This window comes from Vanessa cardui, chromosome 30 (genome assembly GCF_905220365.1).
Source record: "Vanessa cardui chromosome 30, ilVanCard2.1, whole genome shotgun sequence".
In the NCBI taxonomy this organism is placed as follows: Eukaryota; Metazoa; Arthropoda; class Insecta; order Lepidoptera; family Nymphalidae; genus Vanessa; species Vanessa cardui.
Genome location: NC_061152.1, coordinates 1,491,020 through 1,511,790, shown reverse-complemented (window position 1 = coordinate 1,511,790; position 20,771 = coordinate 1,491,020). Strand labels below are relative to the sequence as shown.

The 20,771-nt window shown below is 35.0% G+C and overlaps 1 protein-coding gene across 1 annotated transcript; it reads left to right on the top strand.

Annotated features, from left to right (window-relative positions):
• Positions 1–692: 692 nt before the first annotated feature.
• On the top strand, positions 693–13,102 carry LOC124542226 (cytochrome P450 307a1). The gene is made up of 2 exons (XM_047120173.1): positions 693–1,145; positions 11,663–13,102. The coding sequence occupies exons 1-2, from the start codon at positions 767–769 to the stop codon at positions 12,901–12,903; spliced, it is 1,620 nt and encodes a 539-aa protein (XP_046976129.1). The 5' UTR covers positions 693–766; the 3' UTR covers positions 12,904–13,102.
• Positions 13,103–20,771: the final 7,669 nt, after the last annotated feature.

Sequence of the window (20,771 nt, the reverse complement as noted above, 5' to 3'; positions counted from 1 at the left end):
TTGAATGTATATATTAAAAAAAAATTACACATACGAGCGAGGCCGGGAAAGGCCGATAGTGTCTAATAAAAATAAAATTTAAAAATTAATAAATAATGGCGCGTATACACGGACTGTTTAAGAACGGACCCCTGATTTTTTCTACACTTAGCATTAACTTCCTAACCTAGAAATGAATTACAAAATCAGTGTATGAAACATGAGCCCGGATCTTATATAAATAAAATCTTCGTATACAATTAGAATTAATTACCGTATCATATTATTTTATATGATTTCAATAAAATCAGCAAATTTCAAAAGGTAAACTTAACTTACCATGACAATTTTAAGTAATATTTTTAAATAACAAATTGCAAAGATAACATGTTATACTTCCAAAATTTAATTTAATTTTGAAATAAATTATTAATAAAGATATTACATTTAATATTATTTATATTTATTATTGTTATAAATAAATCTTTATTTAAAATTATTGTAATTGAAAATTTCAATACACAACGATACCAGCTATGCTTTTAAGTCGTACATAGAAGTGTATGCATGCGCAAAGATTAAATAGCACGTTATATGAGTCGTATTTGTACAGGAATAAAGTCGAAAATAGTCTGTGCAAAACGTAAATGACAGTTTGTACGAATCGGTATAAATATGGCCGCTGTCCGTCAGCTGTCGCAGTGCTGGCCTAAGAACGGGGCTGTTCCCGCCAAATCTCCTGTCAAACTGGTGTTGTCACTCGAAATATTTCTTTTTAGAAAAAAACATGAGTGCACTCCTCATAATCGCTGTATGCGTCCTCATTTTGTACAAATTCGTAATGCGACGTTCCGTTACGTGGAGAAAAGTTACGAAATATGGAGAAAATAAGATCGCTGAATTGAAATTAGCCCCGGGTCCGATACCTCTGCCTATCGTTGGAAGTTTGCATTTGCTTGGAAAACATGAATCGCCCTTTCAATCGTTTACTGAATTAGCTGGGATATATGGCGATATATTTAGTATTAAATTAGGATCGGCACAGTGTCTGGTTGTCAACAGCTTAGATAAGATCAGAGAGGTTCTGAATCAAAATGGAAAATTCTTTGGAGGACGACCCGACTTTCTGAGGTTCCACAAACTCTTCGCCGGCGATAGAAATAACTGTGAGTATTAATTTGAATTTAGAATTATTTTTAATCAAATCAAATCAGCAACTTTATTCAAGTTTTTACAATCAATTTTCAAACGTCATTTCACAATTAAGTGAAGCCACCGGTTCGGAAAGTAGATTCTTCCGAATAGTACCGCCTAGAAATTCAGTAGTTTTTTTTCCACATTTAAAAAATTGTCATGTTAGTTAAATACAATTATATATGTAATATATCCTGCCTGGAAGTCAACAGGTATTAACTCCACGCTTTTTTATCATCTATATCTCTCTGTGTATACTTGTGTTTATGAGTAAAATATATGTATGTATGAAATCTATCTATCATGTTAAGACTAATTTTATTCGAAAATATTTTTTTTAACCGACTTCATAAAAAGGAGGAGGTTCTCAATTCGTCGGGGCCTTTTTTTTTTTTTATTAAACAGATAGTTTGAATTTCGATGACATTTTTTTTTTAATTTAAAAGAACCAACATACCGTTTTATACAGCCAAAAAATAAAATATCACATAAATCAACACACACGAAAGTATTTAATTACGACAATAAAAAAAACAACACGTCTTACAATCTCAAAGTCAACAATAAAACTGTTTACAACATTATTGTTTATATTCAATACACGCGATAAGAAAAAACATCAAATTACAAAGCCTAAGGCATAAGGCTCATGAGTAAAAAATGAGCTTTAATAGCGTTGGCATACATCGGCCAACGTTGGTTCAAACGTTTGATGTAATGTTTTATTTTTTTAACATACAAATTTCATTACTATTTATTTTTTATTTTTCTAATACTTTGTAGAAGGTAAACTTGTACTTTATGCGGTGTTAACATATTGTCATTAAAAATATATAAAATTGTACTCAAGCGAAGCCGGAGCGGATTGCTAGTATATATAAAAGTTAATATAAAATGAAAAATATATATATGTCGTGATCGACAAATCCAAGCTTAGTTATAAAAGAAATAAATTCTTTAATCGAGAGACCATTAGGTTGCATACGCCCGATCCTAAGCCAATTAAAAGAAAAGGAAAAAAAAACAGAATTAGTCAATAATAAACCTATATATATATATATATATATAATAAGCTAATTACTTGTTTTGCAAACTACAAGATAAATATATAAAATTGATTAATTTAATTAAAACCTATAATGCTTTAAATTATCGAAAAATTTTTGTTATTTAAAAGTTGCTGTGCTCACGAATTCCTGAGCGATTAAATTTAAAAAAAAAGTTATTGCTGCCAAGTTACTTATTACATAAGCTATCTGCCAATGAAAATCCCATCAAAATCGGTCCAACCGTTACAGAGCCGGAACAAACAGACATATAGACAAAAATTGTAAAATATGTTATCTTAAAATATGTACCGTTTAAGAGACATCTTAGACCCCAAGGTTGGCGCATTGGTGATGTAAGGAATGGTTACTTACCACAGCAATGGGAAGTGGTGGCCACTTATCAATAAATGGCTGATTAGATTGTTTTCCAATTATATATAAAAAAAATATATATATACACAATATAATATACATAATATACACTTATATACAGTGGTGCTCGCCTGGGTTTAAAACCAGATATATCTTATGCCTGTAGTTACACTGGCTCACTCGCCCTTCAAACGAGAACACAGCTATACTGAGTACTGTTGTTTGGCGGTAGAATAACTGACGAGTGGGTGGTATCCAGACGGGCTTGCACAAAGCCCTATCACCAAGTATAATGCCTACTCAATATATAGATCCTATTTACCAAATTTTAAGTCCCTAACTGTAATAGTTATCACTCGGCGATGATTAATCAGTTAGTTAGGCAGGTAGATTTACCGATAGACTAAGTAGGCTGGAGCCTAGGGCGGCAGATTTATAGGGGCGGCAAATTTAGTCCAAATTTGTCTTAGAGAAATTTAAAAAAAACTTATAATTACATGTATACACATTACGTCCGAAATCCGTATACTCGTCACTACATAGCGGGTTGGAAAAATAATCTAGTAACTGACAGAAATATCAGCTAGTTTGTAATCATACTAATAACGGGAAAAAGCCCATGTAATGAGGACGATAGAACACAAATCATAAATGTTGCAAAAAAGTAGGGGCGGCAGAAATTGAATGGCCCACTAGCCTACTAGCGGCAGATTTGTAAATCCGCCACTGCAGTCAGGATATTTTATTTTATATATAAATAATCAAACCAATACGAAAGCTTTGTAACCAACATTGGGCCAATATTGGCGTCGTAATTAAATCATTGAATTGTAACATGAGAACATAAACAAAAATATACCTTAAGTGTATGACAATAAAGTCTATAATAAAGAAAATATTACATTCACATTTCTTATTCCCTTTCGCTCGTGATTTTCCTTGTAATAGGTCTATTTATAACAAGTTATCTCACATGGCTATGCTTACATTTTAAGCGTCAGTCGCTATGCCCATCCTTAGGGTTGGAGCTTGTTTAAAAATTTTTTTTTTTTTTTCGGATCGAAATGCAACGTAGCTTGTAAGAACAACAACAAAAGCAGCCTGTAAATTTCCCACTGCTGGGCTAAGACCTCCTCTCCCTTTGAATAGAAGCTTCGGACCATATTCCACCAAGCGGGTTGGTGGAATACACACGTGGCAGAATTTCTATGAAATTAGACACATGCAGGTTTCCTCACGATGTTTCCTCACCGCCGAGCACGAGATGAATTATAAATCCAAAATTAAGCAAATAAATGGTGCTCGCCTGCGTTTGAACCCGAAATCATCGGTTAAGATGCAATGTTCAAACCACTGGGCCATCTCAGCTTTATTATACAGCTTATTTTTCGATGCTGTAGACAATATTAACAATTTCCTATCAGATCAGTCAAGTTTCAGAGATAAGATGGAACAGCGTGGTGGAATATGATCCAAACCCCTTAATGGGAGTGGACGCCTTAACCAAGCAGTGGGAAATTTATCTGTTACTGTTTTTTACTTTATAGCATCAAAGACCATACGATATTGGTCCATTTGCAGATTTAAAATTAAACAAAATTCCTGACAAGGGATATCTTTTTGACCTACAGACTATGCCTATTGTAATTCTATACTTTAATCATCACTTAGAATCATGTATGGCTTAAGTCATAAGCGTTTTACTTAGTACTCTTCAGATATTCTACCGCCAAACAACAACAACAACAACAACAACAACAGCCTGTAAATTCCCACTGCTGGGCTAAAGGCCTCCTCTCCCTTTAAGGAGAAGGTTTGGAACATATTCCACCACGCCGTTCCAATGCGGGTTGGTGGAATACACATGTCGCAGAATTTCTATGAAATTTGTCACATGCAGGTTTCCTCACGATGTTTTCCTTCACCGCCGAGCACGAGATGAATTATAAAGAAAAATTAAGCACATGAAACAGCGGTGCTTGCGTGTGAACCCGCAATCATCGGTTAAGATGCACGCGCTCTAACCACTGGGCCATCTCGAATCGCCAAACAACGGTACGCAGTATTGTTGTGTTTCGGTTTGAAGGCTGAGTCAGTGTAACAGGCACAAAGGACAAGATACTTCTTCGTGATATAATAGTAAGGATAGAATCCTGCATTATTAATTGTAGTTCATACTGTGTGTGCCAATGTGATTCGCTCAATGATACTCTATTTAGGCTATATTACAAAATGTATTTTTTATAACTAAGCTATTGAACTGTTTCTGTTTCTAAATTTTATTTTGAATTTTTATTGAGTATGTCAGTTTAGTAAGTAAGTTTTTTTTTTCATTGGTTTTTATTTTTAGTTAATTTTGTGAGAATTTTAAAGAGCGACCTTTAGTACGAATTCGTTCATGTTCGAATACCACCAGAATGTCCACCAGCGTCCGAATGGTGGATTTTATTTCGATTGATTTGATATAATTTCCTTCTCTTTATACAATTTTGAAAAGCTAAGAAAACGTATATGTTTTTAAAATAATTTTTATGAAGCTTGCTTGCTTCATATTGAAATAAATTCGTTTTCCGTCTAGCATTTTTAAATTTGGACAGATAATTATTATTTAAATATTGACAAATATCCAGTGTTTAATCGTTTTTGTAAAACAAAAGAAAAAAATAGATTTTAATTGATACTTTTTTTTAAAATAAATTTTTGAAGTTGCATTTTTGACAAATTATGAAGAAAGCTAAAAAACGTGATAACTCAAAAATGGTTCACTTTTGGATCATGCATATGGGGGTTAAAATTATTGCAAATAGTCACCCCTATCACCTCCTAACGGATATACGTCGAGTTACCAATAACCCTGTATATTTATCTCCTTCCTACAATATAGCAAATATACGTTACTGCCTCAAGAAAAATCCATGTCTTTCTTAACACCGCAAAGACATATACGAGGTCTATAAGACCTCGTTCCGCATTAAACGTGTCAAAATGGACAGACAGAGTTACTTTCTATTTAAAATAAGTATATATTCAAACTCTTATAGCTTAAACCGTAGAGATATAATATTACATATATATTAAAAGGCGCCATTAATATGTAACACGATATGATTGACATAGATGACACAGTTGTTATAACACGTGAATCTTACCTAAAGATAACAGGTTCAATCCGATAGCACCACTTAATTTTTTATTGTTTATTTCGTTTATTGCATACAGCAGTAAGAAATAATGATTTATGTAATTCAGGCTTTGCTAATAACTCAGCTATATAGTGCACTAGTAAGAGTTTGCCCAGTGGTTAGAACGCGTGCATCTTAACCGATGATTCCGGGTTCACATCCAAGCACCACTATATATATGTGCTTAATATATGTTTATAATTCATCTCGTTCTCGGTGAAGGAAATCGTGAGGAAACCTGCATGTGTCTAATTTCATCGAAATTCTGACACATGTGCGTTACACCAACCCGAATTGAAACAGCGTGATAGAATATGTTCCAAAACGTCTCCCCAAAAAGAGAGCCTTAGCCCAGCAGTGGGAAATTTACAGGCTGTTGTTTTTGTTGTATGCAATTTTCAAATTAGATATTTCTAAAATTATCTGTCTTTGTTAAATATACTGTCCACGTATTATATACAAAAACCTACCCCTCGGATTATATTTAAAAAACAGTTTTCAAAATCCGTTGCGTAGTTTCAAAGATTCAAGCATACATATGGATATAGGGACAGAGAAAGCGACTTTGTTTTATACTATGTTGTGATAAGTAAAATTAATTATATTAATTAGGCTGTAGTATTAAAAATATCGTATATATAAATAAATAAATAATAAATAAATATGAGACAACATCACATACATTACTCTGATCCCAATGTAAGTAGCTAAAGCTCTTGTTTTATGGAAGATCAGAAGTAACGAAGGTACCACAAACATACAGACCCGAGACAACATAGAAAACTAATTATAATCTACATCGATTCGGCCGGGAATCGAACCTCGGAGTGGCGTACCCATGAAAACCGGTGTACACACCACTCGACCACGGAGGTCGTCAATATATATATGACCTACATGGTAATAGGCAATTAAAATATCACACTAAGCATTATTCTGTAATTATATTAAGTGTCATATTTTGCATGAGAAGCAATTATTATTTCGCGTCTCATTACAAATTTTCGGCACAATAATAAACAGCAAAATGTCAACTTTGCTTTTTTATATATCAATAATCTTGATACAATAACTATATTATGTTAAAAGATATATTTACAATGAAAAATACTACCCACGTATATACTCTATTCGAACTACAAGAGAAAAGCCACAATTACTTGGTGGTAGGGCAAATCAAATCAAATCAAGTAGGCTTTATTCAAGTAGGCTTTTACAAGCACTTTTGAATCGTCATTTTACAACCAAGTGAAGCTACCACCGGTTCGGAAAGTAGATTCTACCGAGAAGAACCGGCAAGAAACTCAGTAGTTACTCTTTTTTAACATTTAAAAATACAAAGTCATGTTATTATATACAATTATTTAATTAATCCTCCGTGGAAGTCAACAGATATTAGCACCACTTTGTGCAAACTCGCCTCAGAAAATACCCTGCGATTGGCTGGCTATAAGAAATAAGAAACAAATTGAAATAAAACTAGCTATAACGGATTTGAATCGCGTATATTAATTTCGGTAGACCCGTGTCTACCCGTGACCACGAACGCTGTAAAGTGCTCGAAACGTCGGGATGTTAAAAATAATTAATATACGCGATTCAAATCCGTTATAGCTAGTTTTATTTCAATGTGTAATCGCGAAAATTTAAGACAACATTAAGAAACAAATTCCCAACGCGACTGAAATTTTATTCTTATTTATTATTCCTTATTTTTGATATATGAATTGATTAACAGTGCTGCCATCGCTGTATTCCGCTATTCCTTATTACTTGTTCCTTATTCCTTATCTCTTATTCCTTATTTTTTTCATTGTGTAATGGGCTTAAATATTCCTTATCGCCAATACTACTAACTTTAAGAATTGACATATGTCAGTTAAACGATTCAAAAGTTCCAAGTTTATTGATTACAAATAATCACTCAAATCAAATCAAATTAAAATATAGTTAATTCTGGAACGCGTTGGAGGTTAGAACGCGTGCATCTTAACCGATGATTACGGGTTCAAACAAGCAAGCACCACTATATATATGTGCTTAATTTGTGTTTACAATTCAACTCGTGCTAGCTGAAGGAAATATTGAGGAAACCTGCATGTGTCTAATTTCATCGAAATTCTACCACATATTCCAAACCCTCTCCTTAATGGCAGAGGCCTTAGCCAAGCAGTGGGAAATTTACGGGCTGTTACTTTAGCCCCGTTCAAAGCAGATTTAAGCCCTGCCTGCGAGTCAACAAAGGCAATAAATACGCTTTTTTATCATCTATAAACAGATCGATTATGGATTCAGTATTTTTTCACACCCAGGTGCACTATTCTTCTGACGTCTGAAGATAATTATTCATGCAGGATAATGGGCGTTGTTTATACGTGCGCATAATTTCGCGCCCGGGAATGAAATTATATACAAATATAGAACTTACGAATTATACTTTTAAACCTGATCTGATCCCTATGTGGTTTATTTGTTACGATAGTTTAAAATTCATGTACTCCACTTATATATGTGGTACCATACGACGGCTTCGCACGGCATATATTATTATACTACAGAATACATGGACTGTATAGTAAAGAAACACTGTTTTTTTATAGTATAGTTTGGACGAGCATATGGACCACCTGATGGTAAGTGGTCACCATCACCCATAGACAAACGCTGTAAGAAATATCAACTATTCCTTACATCGTCAATGCGCCACCAACCTTGGGAACTGAGATGTTATGTCCCTTGTGCCTGTAGTTTCACTGAGCCTTCAAACCGGAACACAACAATACTGAGTACTGTTATTTGGCGTTAGAATAACTGATGAGTGGGTGGTACCCAGACGGGCTTGCACAAAGCCCTACCACCAAGTGAATCTCATCAAATTCGATAAAGTGTTTTAGCAGGAATAGAGTTATAGAGTATTCGTAATATTAGATTTTGTAATTATATAGTCTATTGGCTAACCTATCACTAGATGGTAACTGTGTACCATTACATATAGATACTGATATATTTTTTTATTTATTTATTACATATGGCACACAATAACTGATAAATATCTAAATAATAAATTATAAAATTCGAAGATTAGTTACACCCTAATATTTGTGTACACTACTACTATACTAGGTGGTAGGACTTTGTGCAAGCCCGTCTGGGTAGGTACCACCCACTAATCAGTTATTCTACTGCCAAACAACAGTACTCAGTATTGTTGTGTTCCGGTTTGAAGGGTGAGTGAGCCAGTGTAACTACAGGCACAAGGGACATAACATCTTAGTTCCCAAGGTTGGTAGCACATTGACGATGTAAGGAATAGTTAATATTTCTTACAGCGTCATTGTCTATGGGCGATGGTGACCACTTACCATCAGGTGGCCCATATGCTCTTCGGCCAACCTATACCATAAAAAAAAGACACATCAAGCAAGAATACATGAATTCACAGTTAACAAAGGCTGAAGCTATTACAAATAAAAATTAAAGAAAAAAAATATTAAATTGATTAAATTTTTGGAGAAATTTGGCAATAAGTATAAAAAATAAAAGATTTTTTTTTATATATTATATAGAGTATAATTATTATAGATATATATACAACTATGAAATATTTACAGCTAGAGTCATGTGTCAGGCAAAAATGTAGCCTATGCCCTTCTATAGAGTTCAAACTTGCTTCATAGTAAATTTCATCAAAATCGGTTCAGCGGTTTGGTCGTGAATAAGCGAGACACAGAGTTACTTTTACATTTATAATATTACTTTTACATTTATTATATCACATACAAACTTGAAATTTGGCACGTATATACCTTATAGGGTGTAGACAACCCTTGGTTACGGATTTTACGAAACTCCTGTTACATATTTTTCTCAAGTAAAATGGCCTAGATGCAAATGGGTATATAATTATTATTACCAACTATTTTTATTGGGTTTTTTTCCCACATGGATAAATATTAATTTCTTATTAAATAGGGTTATTGGTTTAATCGTTGGCCCATAGAAATCAATGGTGCAAAGAAACCATGCACTATTGAACAAGTATTGAATTGTACTGAAACACGCAACCTCATTTTTTCCATGCTTTTGTATATTTTCATCTGTTAGCATGTATGGGTCACATATCCCATTAAGATCCAATATGGATTCGTGACTGTGATAATAAATAAGGAAATTTTATTAGATATTATAGATAATAATGAGTCGAGATGTCCCAGTGGTTAAAAAGGCGTGCATCTTAACCGATGATTGCGGGTTCAAACCCAGGCAAGCTACGCTGTTTCATGTGCTTAATTTGTCTTTATAATTCATCTCGTGCTCAGCAGTGAAGGAAAACATCGTGAGGAAACCTGCATGTGACAAATTTCATAGAAATTTTGCCACATGTGTATTCCACCAACCCGCATTGGAACAGCGTGGTGGAATATGTTCCAAACCTTCTCCTCAAAGGGAGAGGAGGCCTTTAGCCCAGCTGTGGGAATTTACAGGCTGTTGTTGTTGTTGTTGTTTATAGATAAATTAGACGCTAACTTCTTCTTACTATTGTAATTCCTTCACTGTAAAAGCTTCTCAGCTTTGGAATTTATTACCCTTAGGTGTAAGGCGCGCACAGTCATTAGCCGTTTTTAAAAGTATGGTTAAGGACTTTTACTTATCGCATTAGTTATTCTAAGCAGTCGTTTTATATTTTATTATACAGATTTATTGTTATTTGTGTATTGTGTACTTATTATATTATGTATTTATACTACATATAAGTAAAATGCCTTAAAGTTACTGTACCCTTCCCATTTATGTCAGTATTATGATCCTCTGCCCAAAGGTTGCCTGGAAGAGATCGCTGCTTAGCGATAAGGCCGCCCGTTGCACCTCATGCAACTTTTGTGTAACAAAAATATTATTTTTAGCTTTAAGATTGGGTGCAAATAAATAAATAACAACAACAACTATCTGTAAATACCCACAGCTGGGCTTTGAGGAGAAGGTTTGGAACATATACCATCATTCCAATGCGGGTTTGTGGAAGGCACTAACTCAGAAACCTAAAAGGTTTCCTTAAGTCCTTAATCTAACGAACTTTAATTGTGTAATTTATATTATATAAATACAAAAGAAATCGTTTTTTTATTTACATAAAAATTAATAACATTAAATGCTTAATTATTTACAAATATGAACTAAAACTAGTTACTGTATAAATCTTGACCGCGTGGAATGGTATTTGATTATATTTTATATTTAATTTTCGTTTTACTAAAGTGTTACTGCATACAGACAGAGAAAGCAAGATGGAAATACCAAAATCGAAATCAAAATAAATTTTATTCAAGTAGGCTTTTACAAGCACTTTTGAATCGTCATTTAACAATTAAGTGAAACTATTTATTCGGAATATAGATTCTAGTGAAACGAACCGGCAAGAACCTCAGCAGTTACTCTTTTTCGACATTTAAAAATACAGTCATGTTAGTTAAATATAGTACGACGTAATTTAGATGTAGCATCGGAAAATTCAATAAAACCGATTACTGCCGATTTACACAACCAATAGAAATATCGCGCTATTCGTCGCTATAGATTCCCGCGTCAGTTCGACCCGAGACAGCGAGTGCGTGTGAAGCGACGCGTCGAATGACGAATATATTAGGTCGTATGATATTACAAGTTACTACGTTTGTGAAAAAATTATATTCACATAAGAAATATATATTGATAATTTGAGATAGTGTACTCAATTCGGATGTGATCGGTTTTACGAATTTTGCCGATGTTACATCTATGTTGCGTACAATTATATGTAATGTATCCTGCCTGGAAGTCGACAAGAATTAATTCCAAGCTTATTTATCGCCTCATCCAAATTCTAATGGAATATTTTTTGTTTCACAGCTCTCGCCCTCTGCGATTGGTCAAACCTTCAACTCAGGCGCAGAAACCTGGCGCGTCGTCACTGCGGCCCGAAACAGCACACGGACAACTTCACGAGGATCGGTTCTGTGGCCACCTTCGAATCCATCGAGCTCGTCCAAACTCTGCGCAACATAACCCGTTCATCCACTGGGAGCATCAACCTGAAACCGCTTTTGATGTCGACAGCTATGAACATGTTCACAAACTACATGTGTAACATCCGATTCGATGCTGATACAGACGCTGAATTCAGGAAGATAGTCGACCATTTCGACGAGATCTTCTGGGAGATAAATCAGGGTTACGCTGTTGACTTCCTGCCGTGGCTGGCTCCGTTCTACAAGAAACACATGGAAAAACTATCCAATTGGTCGAACGATATCCGTTCCTTCATCTTGTCCAGGATCGTGGAACAGAGGGAGATGAATTTGGACATGGAGGGGCCAGAGAAAGACTTCCTCGATGGTCTGTTAAGAGTTCTCCACGACGACCCAACTGTGGATAGGAACACCATCATATTCATGCTGGAAGACTTTCTGGGTGGACATTCTTCTGTTGGCAATTTGGTCATGCTCTGTTTGGCTGCTGTTGCCCGGGACCCGGATGTCGGGAAGAAGATTAAGGCGGAAATCGATGGCGTTACTAAAGGGAAGCGTGCTGTGACATTGGCTGATAGAAGTTTACTGCCCTACACAGAAGCAACTATCCTAGAATGTCTCAGATACGCCTCATCACCCATCGTCCCCCATGTAGCGACGGAGAACGCTAATGTGTCTGGATATGGAGTCGAGAAGGGAACGGTAGTCTTCATAAACAATTACGAACTGAACACGTCAACAAAATACTGGGATGAGCCCCATAAATTCGATCCATCTAGATTCTTGGAGCGCACCAAAGTACGAACCAGAAGAAACTCCCAATGCGATTCTGGAATGGAATCGGACAGCGAACGGGCCGGTCCGATCAACCGAGCCACAGAAGCGGAAAAGGAAATCATCACTGTCAAGAAGAACATACCCCACTTCTTACCATTCAGCATTGGTAAGCGGACGTGTATTGGACAAACGTTGGTCACCACTATGAGTTTTGTCATGTTCGCCAATGTCGTCCAAGAGTTTGACGTAGCCGCTGTCAACAAAGACGATCTGAGACAAAAGCCAGCCTGTGTTGCCTTACCCAAGGACACATTCGAACTGTATCTCTTGCCAAGAAAATATTAAACTCATATTTAGATAGATAAACCTCCTTATTTATTCTGTGACATTTGAATTTAGGTTTTTTTTTTTTTAATTTCAATCTTATAGCTTTAGTTGTGCTATTTATTTCCTATGTTAATTAATTTAGTTCGACGCTTAAATTAAATTAGGCTGATTCGATTTTTAGCTGATTATGTTATGTATTATGATTTATTTTTCTTTAGATATATGTATGTATCTCTTAGTTCACATTATTTTAGAAGTGTACACTACAATGGTACTAGAAGTTACAATAAATTTAACCTTTTATTATGTCCTACAAACAGTTATTGGTCAATAATCTTCGTTGACAGCGTATTGGCAGGTCTGTGTAGTGGTGACCACTTACCATCATATAGATCACTAATCTGTCTACTAATACCATAAAGATGTTATTACATACTTAACTACTTATATCTGACAGTTAGACTTCCGACAACTTTATCACTATTGACTATTATTAATAATTTAAATTTCGAACGCTGTTTTCAAGGTCAACGATTTTTTATATATCGTATACTCCTGTCATTAAAATGGAAACTTCTAGAAGATTCGTTTTATAATTCATCATTCGATATTTAAAAAAGAAACTAAATTCGCCTCGTGAATATAAGTAATCATTTAAATTTTGAACACTGTTTTCAAGGTCAACGATTTTTTATATATCGTATATTCCTGTCATTAGATTGGAAACTTCTAAAAGATTCTTTTTATAGTTCATTCGATATTTAAAAAAAGAAAAAACCGAATTCTTGTCACAGAGTAAATTAATAAGTACGCTCAAAACTTATTTATTTTGAAACGACGACTTAGTAATTTTTTTTATAAACATATATATATGCTGGCGACATTGATATATTATATATATAAAACGACTGTACTGTGTTTTGTTGGATTACGATTTTAGTTTGTATGAATGGGTTTAGAATGATATTAAATAGAGAAATTACTCATAATTATTATAAAAGTCTTTTATTTAACCTTCATTCGTTCATTTCATTCAGATATTTTAATAGTCTGTGCGATAATAACAACGATATTTCTAGTAATACATATCTGTAAAAAATAAATAAAAAATGCTTTCATAATTTATAATAGGCTATAGGTAATCAATGTATATTATGAGTTTAAAAATGGTCATTTATTAACGAAAGTTGAAAATAATAATTAATTTAATTAAAAATCAATAAATAAAAATGCATTTTTTTCAAACGTTTGTCAAGTGACACTAAACGCTCCTGATTGTCCGGGCTTATGATGAAGTAACTTTCTTGTAAACCTTGCTTTTCTACTATATGTACCACAGATTAAAATACAGCAAAATTGCGACCCCATTGCAGCGCCATATTGTCCAAGTAGCGTTTTCGCGCGCTATTTAAATATGGAATTATTAATATGATATTTTTCGGCAAATATGTACTAGAATTAAAAAACACAACTTTTACTGGGTTCCTTAACTTCTACTAAATAATATAAAATGATTTTAAAAACCAGTCAATTAGCCTATTACAAATAACAATAACATTAATTACTTTAAATCAACAGTCGGCAACCTTTTGGTTGGAAAGGGCCACAAGGGGGCAAAATGAACCATAGGCGGGCCGCAGTCACGATATAAACCTCAGAAGTCCAATATACCTACGAATAATTAGTATTAATTAGTCATATCCCATAGAAAAAAGTAAAATGCTATTAAAAATTGTTGAAAGATACAGTTTAATTCGTACACATTATTTTATTTGACGACCTCCGTGGTCGAGTGTGTACACCGGTTTCCATGGTTACGCCACTCCGAGGTCCCGGGTTCATCCGGCCGAGTCGATGTAGATTATAATTAGTATTCTATGTCGTCTCGGGTCTGGATGTTTGTGCCGTCGTTACTTCTGATCTTCCACAACACAAGTGCGTTAGCTACTCACATTGGGAACAGAGTAATGTATGTGATGTTGTATAAAAAAAAAATGTTCATATGTTTGGGTTTTATAGCTAGAAATATAAGAAAAACGAAATAAAAACTACAAACTACTCATATAGGAAAATGATTTTACACAAATTGTAGTGTAATGTCTGAGCTGAGATGGCCCAGTGGTTTGAACTCGTGCATCTTAACCGATGATTGCGAGTTCACACGCAAGCAACACTGTATGTATGTGCTTAGTTTGTGTTTAAAAAAATCATCTCGTGCTCAGCGGTGAAGGAAAACATTTGAGGAAACTTGCATGTGTCAAATTGCATAGAAATTCTGTCTCATGTGCATTCCACCAACCCGCATTGGAACAGCGTGGTGGAATATGTTCCAACCCCTCTCCTTAATGGTAGAGGAGGCCTTAGCCCAGCAGTGGGAAATTTACAGGCTGTAACTTTTTTTTACTTTGTTTGAGAGGTACCGCTGATTTAAATAAATAACAGTCTTTATCGATATTAATATTATAAATGTATAAGTAACTCTGTGTGTCTGTCTTTCACAAGCAAACCGCTGAACTGAATTTGATGATATTCGGTGTGAAGCAAGCTTGAAGTTCACTTCACTTCATTTCACTTGGTGGTAAGGCTTTGTGCAAGCCCGTCTGGGTAGGTACCACCCACTCATCAGTTATTCTACCGCCAAATAACAGTACTCAGTATTGTTGTGTGTTGTGTTCCGGTCTGAAGGGTGTATAAGGTGTATAAGGTTGTATTTTTACAATAAATGATTATTTTTATACGGTCCGATAGATATAAGATTCGGAATCTCCTATTTCAACAGTTATTTTTTTACTATTGACACGCATATACGCATGCTATGGGTTCAAAATCTATATTAATTTTATATATGTGAAAGTAACTCTGTGTGTCCGTCGCTCTTTCACGACCGCTGAACCGAATTTGATGAAATTTGCTATGAAGCAAACTTGAACTTCAAGATATAGGACATAGGCTCCTTTTTTGCCTGACACATGACAACCAACACACTGAAACGAACGAAGCCGAGACAAGCTGAATATAAGTTTAAAAATGATCGTAACGCGTAAATTGATACAACTAATTTGTAATTTCCTTAAAAAAATACTTATTCATGCAGTTTCAATAATTATTCTTAAATAAACACAGTTTGTCAGTGTATCCGATTACATAAAAATAAGCATAATCGATATCGGAACGTCACTCGGCTGTAAAAATTATTACAAGATGCTTTCCCGCGTAAATATACAAAAAAAAGTTAGCTGTCAATTTTTGACAGTTTTGATTCTATTTCAATCAAAATCAAAATGAACTTTTTTCAAGTAGACTTTTATAAGGACTTTTGAATTTTCATTTAGCAATTAAGTGAAGCTACCACCGGTTCGGAATGTAGATTTTACCGAGAAGAATCAACAAGAAACTCAGTAGTTACTGAGCCATGATGAACCATTCTTTACATTATGCTCCAACCTTGGGAGCTAAGATGTTATGTCCCTCGTGTCTGTAGTTACACTGGCTCACTCACACTTGAAACCAAAACACAACAATACTGAGTACTGTTGTTTGGCGGTAGAATAAATTTGCCAAAAAAATATTTACTATTTGTATTCCAGTGTCTTTTAAAACAGTAATCTATACATAGAATAAAATTGGAGTGTCTGTTTGTACTATTAAAATAGCCCTTTTTTTACTCAATGCATGGTACATATACCAAAATAACATTTTTTACAATTTTTATCGGTCTGTTTTTCCGTTCCGGCTAATCTCTGGAACGGCTTGACCAATTTTGACGGGACATTCACTGGCAGATAACTGATATAATAAGTTTTTTTTATGGTATAAATTGGCGGACGAGTATATGGGCCACCTGATGAAAAGTGGCCAATATCACCCATAGACGATGACGCTGTAAGAAATGTTAACTATTTCTTACATCGTCAATGCGCCACCAACCTTGGGAATTATGATATCCCTTGTGCCTGTAGTTACACTGACTCAGCCTTCAAACCGGAACACAACAATATATGCGTACTGTTGTTTAGCGGTATAATATCTGATGAGTGGGTGGTACCTACCCAGGCGGGCAAAACAAGCGTTATATCACAACGAATCTACATTTGTATGTCGTCGGAACATCAGATGATTTAATGCAGCGGCGTAGTTGGTTGAGGAAGGGCCCCGGTGCATAGAAAAAGAATCGGGCCTTCACCCCCTCTTTCCCATCCATCTTTAACTAATAATTACCCTTTAAAATTATTGATACCGAGTGAGAAATCTTGTGCTGTGTCGTGTTTTTCCAGCGTTTATTTTTTGTTTTTTAGTCTCCGGGTAGGCATATGACTCCACTCCACCTAATGGTAAGTGGCCCGCAAGATGCCTCTTCATGTCTCGTTTGAAGGCACCCAGGTTATAAGAGGAGGGGAACACGTGTGCCGCTCTTTTCCAGTTCCATGATTTGGCGGTGCGATAAAGAAAAGAGTAACTACAGGCACAAGGGACATAGCATCTTAGTTCCCAAGTTTGTTGGCGCATTGACGATATAAGGAATAGTTAATATTTCTTACAGCGTCATCGTCTATGGGTGATGGTAACTTACCATCAGGTGGCCCATATGCTGCCCGCCAATTAATTCCATAAAAAAATATATCGAACAAATGTCTAACAACGAGATCACTCATGCAACACATGTATTGTTTTTACAAATATAAAAAAAACTCTTTGATTTATACACAGCTGTTACCGTGTCCGCTTTTAGTAATCGCAATACCGACCTACGCCAATACGATTTAAATTCAATAACACCATAAAAAAACCTCATGATAACACATTAAATATTCATAGATTCCGACCTGCCTCAATGTCACATTCAAACACCTTTTTACAGTACCTAGTGGATATTTTTTTTTATGTTATAGGTTGGCGGACGAGCATATGGGCCACCTGATGGTAAGTGGTCACCATCACCCATAGACGATGACGCTGTAAGAAATATTAACTACTAGCTTTTGCCCGCGACTTCGTTCGCGTGGACTTCAGGTTCGTCCCGTCTAGTCTAGTAATCGCTTAAAATCGCTTCGTAAATAAGTCATTATTTCTCGTACAAAGTAAAGGATAAAAAATGGTTATTGTGGGTTATTCCTAAGAGATAAACATAAACCATCACGGACTTTTTGTAGACCTTTTTAAGTTGTACAATACTGTAGTACATTGTTTTGATCTATTTTGTAGGATTCAGTCAGCTTTTGCAAAAAATGTGTTTTTTTACGACCTCACATTAGAAACCTCAAAAATTGTAGCCTATGTGTTATTCTGATGTATAAGCTATATTGTGTTAAAATTTCATTCAAATCCATTCAGTAGTTTTTACGTGAAAGAATAACAAACATCCATACATACAAACTTTCACCTTTATAATAGTAGTAGGATTCCTTACATCGTCAATGTGCCACCAACCTTGGGAACTAAGATGTTATGTCCCTTGTGCCTGTAGTTACTCTGGCTCACTCACCCTTCAAACCGAAACACAACAATACTGAGTACTGTTAATTGGCGGTAGAATAACTGATGAGTGGGTGGTACCTACCCAGACGGGCTAGCACCAAGCCCTACCACCAAGTAATGAGTACAATAATGCTATGAGTATCAAATTATTTTGGAAAATAATTAATTTTGTCCAGCGACAATATTAATGCAATATTTTGCACGTTAAACTACCTAGGCAAACAATAACCATCAATAACCAAGTAAAATTGTAATTATTTGCTATTTGTAATAAAAGTTTTAAGTACAACAAACAGTCTTTATTATGTCACAGAGCAGAGTAATGCTAAGAAGAAAGGCGCGAAATTTACCACAGAGTATACATATTTGTCTACAGATAACTTATAATTTAACAAAACATAAGTTATAAACATTGCTTTTAAATAGACAAGACCGCATCGACCGTACCCAGGAATCCGCCATATTATTTCACCATAAAATTTCAAATATAGTTAGATTATAATCTATTTCATCATAATATTTCGGTTAGTTTGGTAATTTAACTGAAATTTACTTCGATAGATTGTAAACTACGGAATAATAACGGTGATTATATGATTTGTCGCTTCCAATAAGACCGACCAATCAGGAAGAGCTTTCGACAGTTCGACAGACGCAGGACAGATTGTAATCTAAAGCCCATTACAGAATGAAAAAAATAAGGAATAAGGAATAGAGGAATCCGGGGATGGCAGCACCGTTAATCAATTCATAATTCAAAAATAATAAATAAGAATAAAATTTCCGTCGCGGTGCGAATTTGTTTCTTATTTCTTAGAGCCAGCCAACTAGCAGCAGCACATTGTGTTTTGGTTGCTGTGCTATTCCTTATCAACAACAACAACAACAACAGCCTGTAAATTCCCACTGCTGAGCTAAAGGCCTCCTCTCCTTTGAGGAGAAGTTTTGGAACATATTCCACCACGCTGTTCCAATGCGAGTTGGTGGAATATACATGTGGCAGAATTTCTATGAAATTTGTCACATACAGATTTCCTCACGATGTTTTCCTTCAACGCTGAGCACGAGATGAATTATAAAGACAATTTAAGCACATGAATCAGCGGTGCTTGCCTGGGTTTGAACCCGCAATCAACGCGCGAGCACTTCTGGGTAGGTACCACCCACTCATCAGTTATTCTACCGCCAAATGACAGTACTCAGTATTGTTGTGTTCCGGTTTGAAGGGTGAGTGAGCCAGTGTAACTAAAGGCACAAGGGACATAACATCTTAGTTCCCAAGGTTGGTGGCATATTGTCGATTTAAGGTATAGTAAATATTTATAATATTTCTAACAGCGTCATTGTCTATGGGTGACCACTTACCATCAGGTGGCCCATTTGCTCGTCCGCCAACCTATACAATAAAAAAAATGTATATTAAGAACATATCCAAACATGTTACTCCTAGCTGTTACTCAACTGTATACAGTAACTCTTTTGTGAGACAATGTATGTGGTTCTACAACAGGATCCCAGAAAGAGTTTCAAATACCTCTTTGTTGAAAAATTAAAATAGCAATGTTAATGAACGCTTGTGTGCGAAAGGTATCCAATTAGTGAGTTCATAGTTGATAGCACATTCTGGAAATGAAATGATCGCCTCCTGGATATGTCTTAGTACAGAAAAATGTCCAATAATCAAAATTTCGAAGTTTGTTTCATGAAATACACGCAAATTGTTTAAAATTATTAGGAGAGATAGGCCAGTTGGCTCAGTGCTTGTGAGTCTGAAGGCATGGATCTCCAGTTTTCATAAATAATATTACCAAAAGCTCCATTAAAAGAAAAGTACCTGGTGACAGGAGAGTTCGTTTGCCCAGAGGATCGGAATTGCGATTCAACGGGGAAATGCTGCTAGCATTCTCGCCGCCATTGCACGCGGTCAAGATTTATACAGTAACTATTTTATTAATGAATATTTGCGTATATAGAAGGATTTAATGTTAATACATATTATGTTAAAAAAAATATTACATTTCCCTAAATGCCTTTGTTTGTATACACGGTAGATAAACCAAAAAGACCATTTTTTACAATTTTTATCCGTCTGTTTGGTCCAGCTAATCTTTGGAACGGCTGACATTTACTGGCAGTCAGTCTACGTAGTAAGGAATAACTTAATTATTTTTTGTGAAATTCAATCGCCTACGAAGTCGCGGGCACAGCTAGTTTTTTATAAATTTATTTATATTTGCGAAAAAAAGTAAAAAATTAAAATAGGTTAAGCGCCTGTTAAAAATATCTAGCAATATTTTAAACCGTCTAGATTGCTTTTTTATATGAACAGGAGTTATAATTAAGAAGGTAAAAAATAGATTTTTATTTATTAAAACAATGTATGTTCTACACTTAAGTTATTAGTAAAAATA